At 32.2% G+C, this 9934-nt stretch overlaps 1 protein-coding gene across 1 annotated transcript; it reads left to right on the top strand.

Annotated features, from left to right (window-relative positions):
- The first annotated feature begins 571 nt into the window (after positions 1 to 571).
- LOC127736982 (muscarinic acetylcholine receptor M5-like) lies at positions 572 to 9528 on the top strand. Its single transcript, XM_052247540.1, has 3 exons — positions 572 to 602; positions 6808 to 7662; positions 9353 to 9528. Exons 1-3 carry the CDS (start codon positions 572 to 574, stop codon positions 9526 to 9528), a joined length of 1062 nt encoding a protein of 353 aa, XP_052103500.1.
- The last annotated feature ends 406 nt before the right edge of the window (positions 9529 to 9934 follow it).

Raw genomic sequence — 9934 nt, 5'->3', positions numbered from 1 at the left:
ACATGTTTCCCTTTGGCTTTGCCTCTTAGATAACCACTGATTTTTTTTTTCATCTCCTTTTTTTTGCCATCGTAAGTGATGGGACAATGTACATGTGCGTTAAACAGTATTGATATTATCTTGACATCATTTTTTGGTTCACATCTGTCGATTTTTAAGTTTCATGAATAGGACTTTGTCTCGGACAATATAAGTAATAGGTCGACTATATTGGGTTTAAAGGGAGTAACTCTGTTTGTAAGGTGAACATGCAAGTCAGGCAGGGTTTGTTTGACTTTTACCTTATTTACAAATATAATTGATAAATTTGTTAAGTTTCTTTATTAAGATATTGATCTTATAGACTTCCAGCATAAAATTCTATCATAATCAGTTACAAAGGCGATACATTTCATCGTTTTAGCGCAAAATGATAACCCATCTAGCGTTAATGTTTAGACCATTTTAGCGAAACATATAATGAACAATGTCCATTAAGCTAACGAAATTAATATAAATTATGGAGTTTTTCTCCTTGCATTATAAAATTGAATAATAATGCCTTTTTATACCAAGACAGCACAGTGTTAAAATGTCATATCCATTAAAATGTAATACTGAAGGTAAAAACTGAATACAATTAATCATCTCATCTTTGAGGTCTGTGAACACAACTGTTATAAGTTTGTTCTAGTCTGATATAAAGCCACCACTATCAAAGAAAAGATTACTATTATAACAAAAAATATTTGTGTGTGGTTCATAATATTTACTGAACGTCTCTCTGATATTTCCTGGTCTTTCAATATTTTGTCGATGGTGTCCTGTATTCGTCACCGGTATAGTGAATTGCATAAACAATACTAGTATCGATTTTAATTTTAATAAATTGTAAATGCAATCAACTTCGAATAAAACCAGCATTCATTTAAGAATTAAATGCTTCTTTTTGTAAATTTATTGGGGTGTAAAAGCGTTGACCGAAGTACATTTTGTATGAAGCGCGGAAGCGCTTCTAAAAACGTGCGCACGGTCAACGCTTTTACTACTCTATAAAATTACTAAAAGATGTATTCAATACTTATTATTACATTTTTTTGCTAGGATCATGAAAACACGATTTCTATCAAGTTTTTCTTTTATTTACCTGTGCACTTTATTGTGGAAGCTCGTGTCATCATGAATGTTACATTTCATTTTTTTGAAATGAAGGTTAATTTCAGAATGACGCGAGATTGCTGTTAGCCAATCAAAATAACGTATTATAATGAAACATACATGTAATGTAATTATTACTCTTTACGATGTGAGTATGTTGAGGTAAGTTTTTGGTTAACATGGACAATTATGTAATATTAGTTTCATATATACTTCCCTAAAATAATTAAATATACTTTGTTAAACTAGTTTTATTATTTTCCATACCACATTGGCATTGTTTGTCGAGGAACTCAATATGTGCAGTGCAGTCGATTACTTTTGTAGTGTTTTATGTTATTAAGTTGAAATTCCTTTTTTTTATTTCAATCTCATTACAATTCTTATTCTATTTTTTTACTATAACAGAACTGAAAATAAAATAATATTGTTCTGCTGGAAAATGTTTTCCTATGAGAATTCGATTTTTCCGGGAGGTGTTTACAATGCCTGAGATTTTTTTTTCTATTATGCTTGTGTTCACTACTTGATATGTTGTAATTGCACAGTTTTTAAATAATCTACTTTATCAAAAAATCGTAAACTTTGACTTATCTATAATTTTTTAATACTGAGCTCGTTAAGAATGCAATGTATAGATGAATACCAACACGATGTATTAAATTATGTAAAATTTAGGGGAGACAAAATTTAACACTTATGTCAAAATGGATTACTTTATTTAGCTTAGAAAGTCAATTCTTTTTGACATGATATCCTGGTAAATTTTCCAAGTCGCAAAATAAGTTTAAAAGTTGAAAACAATATTGATATTCTGGTCCAGTCCAAAATAGAGGGCAAGATGATTTTATTGAGAATTGTGTATTCTTAATTAATGATCTGGTGTCAGATAACTACATATAAGTATCTGATCACCGTATGTTCTATGGCAGCTTACAAGTCAAATGATTCCAGCCTTTATTGATATTTTCAATGTCAATACATATATTGTTTCACGAAAATTAAATAAAATCATATATCTTTAATATTCCCTGCTGCTCTATTCAAATTTATTCTATGAATTATGCAATTGAAAATGAAATTTTAATCACTACTTCAAAATATCTATACATTAATTTGCAGGTTACCGCGTGGATTTAATTTTGGTTATCACCATGAGTTCTGAAATGAAAGAGACCTTTTTATACTGATAATTATATTTCACATATTTCAAGATAATATTTAAAAACCTATTCAGTATACGAATGTCAGTTACGGATTTAAAGATTTTTTATCGGAAATTAAAAAAACGTCATTGAAAAAACCCGGAATGATTTTCTGTTATTAATGGTCTACCAATCGCCACCAACAGATCCATGAGGAATTCATAGGCTTTTCCAATAGGACAAAAAGTTATGAATACTATTTCAAGCTTTTCTGATTTCAAAAACCTACCAATATAGAAATAAGGAGATGTGGCATAATTGTCAATGAGACAACTATCCACCAAAGTTCGAATGAAGGGGATGTACGCAATTATAGGCAACTGTACGGTCTTCAACAATGAGAAAAATCCATATTGTATAGTCGGCTATAAAAGGTGCCGACATGAAAAATATAAAACAATTCAATTGAGAAAACTAACGGCCTAATTCATAAAAAAACAATTTACGAAAAACAAATATGATAGACATGAACCAACTGAACTACAGGTTCCCGACTATGTATATATATATATACAGGCACATAAAGAATGTAGCGGGGTTAAGCAGGTTTGTGAGCGCCCAACCTTCTCCTAACATGGGACAGTGGTGTTACAGCATAACATAATAATAAACTATAAAAATTAGTTGAAAAGGGCTTAACTCGACAGACCGATACAAGGCAGAAAAACATCTAACAAAAATACAGACCGGACGTGGCAGGGTATTTATACATTCCTAACAACAACAAAAGTACAAAGTACAGATCTGAGAGTACTCGCACTTACTGACAGCAAGTTCAAAGCTATAACAGAGACATATATACACATATATATGTCTCTGGCTATAACAACCAATAGATAATGCATCTAAGACTAAAATATCAATCAGTACACATCCAACATCCAATGGATTTAGTGAAAAGACGTCATTAACAGCCAGAGAAAAAAACATGACCTTGTGCAATGCCAAAATATAGGTATCGACAGATTGTAGTACTGTGAAAGTGCATATGTGTATAACAATACTATTTAGTATGGTTTTTATTTACTGATAACAAACTCAATATTTATACCAATAAAAACAATATTGAAAGATATAATTATGTTTAATTGGTAACCTTTTAGAATAAGTTTATTCAAAGGATTTATAAGTTTACCCGGATCGTATCTAAAGTTCCGGGCTTGGTAAACAACATCACCGCGTAAAATTTAGGATGTGCTATTCCGTTTGAAATAAGTTTTTAACAGGTACTGTCAAATTTGCAAACCAAATCTTTGTATATATGGAAGAATTTTGTTAAGTTTTTTAGTAATTTGTGGTAACGAAATTCCTTACTTATTATTTACTATTAATACATAGATTACGCTCATTGAAATCCAAAACGTCACTCCAGACACGGGCATAGCGAACTAGTTGGGATATACAAACCTCGTAAGACGGTGCCAAAGGAACATCACCGTCCAAAAAAAAGGAAAATAACAATAATGAAAGTAAAATCATACCTTGTGTCGTAATTTTTTGTGTAGAGTTTCTGGTGTAAACCAGAACATTTTTTTGGTTATTCAGGATCCTTAAGATCGTTGAATTCCCTGAACCATCAAACCTACTTCTTTCCTTTTTCGATTTCTAACAATGATCTACACTTCTGTTTTTTTTTTGGTAACACAAAAATGAACATTAGAGCGATTAAAAAGAGTCGAGTCTTATTCTACTGCTAGTATATGTAAACATGTTTGAGTTTGGTATACCTTATGTTCATTTAATTTTATGCTATGGTTTCCTGTCAGAAGTGGATGAAAAATGTCTTATATTAAGAACAAAACCGACGTTCACAAAAAAGTCAGTAATCTACGAAAGCCTATTAGGGTCACAAAAAAAAAATATTGATCTCGTAATTACGAGATAAATATCTCGTAATTACGAGAAAACTATCGCGTAATTACGAGATAATCATCGCGTAATTACGAGATAAAATAAACTGCTTCGCTGAGCGCACCTGGATACGCCCACAGAGGTCCAACCCTGAACAATTGGGGCAAAAATGGACACAATATTCAAGCTTGATACAGGTCTGAATTCGGATTGTAATTAAATATTCGACATATTATAGGTTTCTGAATAAATGTAGTCAAAGAACTTGAAATTAGTTATTTGAATTGAATTTATATTCAATTAAAGATTTCTTGCTGTTGTGCAATACACTGTGCTGTTGCGCAATACTTAGTAAATCTGTTGTCAGGCTATAAACAAATAAAGTTCAATTAATTCTCAATGTCATATTAGAAATTTATAAAAATTTAAAGGGAGCTTACATCAATAGATATAAACTATTCACCAAAATTTTATAAGAACTACTGAAAACATTTTTTATTTTTGTCCGAAAACTAGAAAATCCCCCTTTCTTTATGAATAAAACCCCACAACTCGGAAACGTAAAATCTAAAATATATAAAAAAACGAAAGGGAGCTCACGTCAATAGACATAAACAATTCACCAAAGTTTTATGCAAATTAGTTAAAGCGTTTTTGAGTTAATGTCCGACGTGTTGACGACGGACGGACAGACGGACAACGGTATACCATAATACGTCCCGTAAACGGGCGTATAAAAATGCGAGATAAAAAAAAATGATTATCTCGTAATTACGCGATAGTTTTCTCGTAATTACGCGATGATGATCTCGTAATTACGGATAATTATCTCGTAATTACGTGATAGTTATCTCGTAATTACGCGATAATTATCTCGTAATTACGCGATAGTTTTTCTCGTAATTACGCGATAATTATCTCGTAATTACGAGATAAAAAATGATTATCTCGTAATTACGAGATAAGAAAGGATTATCTCGTAATTACGAGATAAGAAAGGATTATCTCGTAATTACGCGATAGTTTTCTCGTAATTACGCGATAATTGTCTCGTAATTACGCGATAGTTTTCTCGTAATTACGAGATATTTATCTCGTAAAATTTTACGCGATCAATATTTTTTTTTGTGACCCTAATAGGCTTTCGTAGTAATCTCATCCATGATTGTATTTGTTTTTTTTTATATATATTATTACGTTTATCCTTTTAGGAATTTCGTGTATGCGGTTGATTTTATATTTATTAACAACTTGCCTTGTCTGGAGTTGTGACTATCAAGGGCTTGCCATGTGCTACAACGTGCAAAGAAACTTGATCTCAAACATGTCTGTCTTTTTCTTGCGTTTTATCATGTTTGTGGGCTGCATATGCCTTAAATCCACCCATTCGCACGCATGTCGATATTAAATTCATAAGACAAATATACTTGGCGACCGGGGAAACATTTGCAAATATAAAAATAAGATGTGGTATATGATTGCCAATAAAACAACTCTCCACAAGAGAACAAATGACATAGAAGTTGATAATTATAGGTCACCGTGCGGCCTTCAACAGTGAGCAAAACCCATACCGCATAGTCAGCTATAAAGGCCCCGAAATGATGATTTCATGTCATGCACTAATCTCAAATCATGATCGCTGGTTGAACAGAGATAAGTGGTCGCATGAAACTTGTGTCATGAAATATTAAAGTGAAGCGTGCAAAGTCTACAAGTTTCATGCTACTGTGTAAAAGCAGCAATGAATATATGGTAATCAGGTGTTTCATGATCGTGCAACTTGAACCCCCGTTTAGGCAGTGAAATTCAGTTTGTACCTTCAATCAATAAACATCCAGTATTTTGTCTCAGACTTAATGAATTAATTTTAAGCACCGATGCCAATCAAAATTTGCTTAAAGTGCTCCTTATTTGTTAATCTGCGGAAAGTTGATTATATTAATGGATCTTAAGGTCTTAATAAAAACAAACATCTCTCGCGGCTACTTAACTGATTCACTATTTTGTGCATAGCAGAAACGTAGAAAATGAAATTTTAAAACTATTTCTGATATTCCAGATAATCATGCTGTTTGATTGTAAAATAAAATTAATAACGAATTACTATTACATCATATTTATATCTCGCCAAGTTTGACAAAAAAACAATTTACGTGTTTCTTTCACCTCTCTATGTGACATAATATACTAGTAATACTCTTCACAGTTTCTCTTAACATGTACGTTTTTTTAATTCGGTGGAAGAATTTTCATAGACATCAATCTAAAAAAAAAATTCCTTAAATGAATAAAATTAATTATAGACTTTCTTCGATTAGAGAGATGATATTTAAACTGCCATAAATGATTTTATCAAATTACACTTAACAGGCCCATGGGAGAGATTGATTTCATAAATACTGGAAGTTTTCCGTGGAACCTGGACGTATTTGAATGCTGTGCAGTTTGTAGACGATGGAAATGTCAACGTTGAAGTACATATCTACAGAGACTGGATCGGACGTTTACACCAGCCTTCAGATGGAAACAAATAACTCACTAGGTAACAAAACACTGACGGAGTATGAACAATTTACCAAATTACAGTTTATTCTAATTGCAATTTTTGCAGGTATTCTTGCGTTTTTAACCCTAGGTGGAAATCTTTTGGTGATGATATCTTTCGGAATGAATAAGAAATTGAGAATACTAAACAACTATTTTTTGGCAAGTTTGTCTGTTGCAGATTCAGCTATTGGGTTAATATCAATGCCTCTATATACTGTATATGTTCTCCTGGGACATTGGCCGTTCAGTTCTCTGCCATGTGATCTTTGGCTATCAATGGACTATGTCATGAGTAACTCATCAGCATTACATCTAGTTATCATATGTGTAGACCGATATTTTTCCGTCAAGAGACCATTGACTTACAGAGCTAATAGGACATCTAAAAAAGTTATAAGAATGATTGTTTCCGTTTGGGTGATTTCGAGTTTACTGTGGATACCATTGATTTTTGCGATGCCTTACATAAAAGGCGAGCGTACCGTCCCAGAAAATGATTGCTACATTTCATTTCTATATTCAAATGCTTATGTTACCATAACTACTCATATCTTGGCGTTTTGGCTGCCGGTTTTTATCATGATTGTTTTTTATCAAAGGGTCTACAGTGTTGCATTGGAACATGCTGCTTTTAAGTCGAAATATGCATGTCGAGCTGATGTTCCAGCTAACAAAGCTACAAACAATTGTCGCGGCAAACTCGATAGGCATGTATCAATTGATAGCACAGTATCTACTATAAGTGGAGTATCTAATAGGAATGGAGGAAAGTCTCATCCTGACAGAGAAGGCGATAAAGCTGCAAGAACACTCACCGCTATTCTATTAGCATTTATTATAACATGGACACCATATCATGTTAATGTGATTATATCTTGTTTTTGCTCGAACTGTGTACCGAATGCTGTGTATCATTTTGGTATGTATAAATGTAAACATAAGTTTTAAAGAGATAAATTGACCATACTTCTTTTTAACAATGTTTTAACTTGACAGATACTAAACATAATTAAAGGCAAATATTTTATACTATAAGAATATATCATTAAACTTGAAAGTTAATAAATCAATGAAAATGAGTTATCGCACTTAACAAATATTTTAGCTACTGTATGTTTCAAAATGTAACACTCCAGGAAAGTCATATGCCACAATGAGCATTGCATCAAAGAAAAACATGTTGCTGTGTTACATATTAGTTTTTCGTTCATTATTCTGTACATAAATTAGGCCGTTAGTTTTCTCGTTTGAATTGTTTTACATTTCATTTCGGGGCCTTTTATAGCTGACTGTGCGGGCTTTGCTCATTGTTTAAGGCCGTACGGTGACCTATAGTTGTTAATTTCTGTGTCATTTGGTCTCTTGTGGAGAGTTGTCTCATTGGCAATCATACCGCATCTTCTTTTTCATATATGCTTGTAATTGTTTTTAATTTTCAGACGTTTTAGCAGTTGGAAGTCTCTCTGACGTTCTAAAAAATAATGAAACAACAAAGACAAGTGCAAGTGGACACTTTTAAAATTAAAAAAGATAATAATGACAGTTTATAGCAAGCATGTTTTTGGACCAATAGATATGTATTAGTCCCAGGTTATGTAAACCAGTGATGTTTCAGCATTATCAATGTCATAGAATATATAAAAAAAACCAGATTATTTCATTGATTAGTCTTTTGTAAACGAAAAGCGCGTGCCTCTGGCGTACCAAATTTTAATCCTGGTATCTATAATAAATTTATTCTTTGATATGTCTTAATACAAGTATAAATAAGAAGATGTGGTATGAGTGCCAATGAGACAACTCTTAATCCAAGTCACAATGTATACAAAGTAAACAATTGTAGGTCAGAGTACGTGTTTTCCAATGAAATAGCTATAATGTTTTGCACAAATTGATGACGAAAGCTAAATATGACCCCAACCTAGATAAGGCCTTTTGTCTTACATTCTCTTTGGATCCCATGTTCTTAGTAGGTGTCTGCCGGTATAACAATGTTCTTCTCTTGTTGATAAGTAGGTGTATTCTGTTTTCCTTTTGTTCATATTCTTGTATTTTATCAATAGTTTCTGAGTTCTCCCTGTAACTCGTTACCTTTCTCACGAAAGAAACAATTCATTTCATCATATGATGTTTGGAATGCATTTCCAGAATTTGTAAACTTAAAAGAGACTAACAAAAAAACCAACAAAAATTTAAAACAAAAACACAATTTTGTTACGACCCGTACGTCTGTTCCCGAACTCGCATCCAACAAAACAAAACAAAGACACGTCGATTACAAAAAAATGTTACACTCGATTGTCCAAGGTATAAGGTAGTAATTTCATAGCAAACAGTATCATAGATTGCAATATAAAGTGACGGGTTTACAATAAAATAATGAACAACCAAATTTTTGTATTAATGAAATGCCGATAAGTTTAATGTATAAAATGAACTCTTTTTTTAGAAATATCTGAACGTAGTTATATTTTAAAAAGGGTCATACAAAAAGCCACTAAAAGTAGTTTCCTTTTCAAATTTGTCTACTCCGCGATGTAGCCTTTTTGCGCTGATGCGGCGTAAAGCAAACACCAATCAATCAATCAAATGTGTCCTTTATATTTCAGGTTACTGGCTGTGCTATATCAACAGCACAGTTAATCCGCTCTTGTATGCCCTATGCAACATGAATTTCCGATGGACATTCATAAGAATTCTGACATGCAACCAAATACATTCTGATAAAAGTGGTATGGTTAGTAGAAATGATCCTCAATGCAGATCAACTAAGATAAATTCATAATCATGGACTAGATGAGACTTCATCGCAGAAAAACTGCTACAGTTCAAACTCATTTAATGTACAATTCGATAATTTCTAAGAACAAAAAATAAATGTAGATTATTAAAGAGAGAGGTAGGGCCAATTTCCATGAATTTGTTTTATGCTATTAGCATTTTTAAACAAAGCCTTCAATCTGTACCAAAGATTACAGTTTCAAAGCTCCATGTGTGTATTGTAGTGTACTAAGGTGTTAACACTAGCATTGCCTTTTCCAAGAAGATTAGCTCAAAACCAAAATGAGTTTTTTCAGTGTTTATCCAAAAAGTATAAGAAGGACATTCTTAATTAAATCCAAAATCGAGGTACAATAATATGGTTTTAAGAAACATACTGATCAAGATTTATGATGCAAAATTTTACAAAA

This window comes from Mytilus californianus, unplaced genomic scaffold (genome assembly GCF_021869535.1).
Source record: "Mytilus californianus isolate M0D057914Y unplaced genomic scaffold, xbMytCali1.0.p SCAF_4, whole genome shotgun sequence".
NCBI classification, from domain to species: domain Eukaryota; kingdom Metazoa; phylum Mollusca; class Bivalvia; order Mytilida; family Mytilidae; genus Mytilus; species Mytilus californianus.
This window is presented reverse-complemented; position numbering and strand designations above follow the sequence as displayed.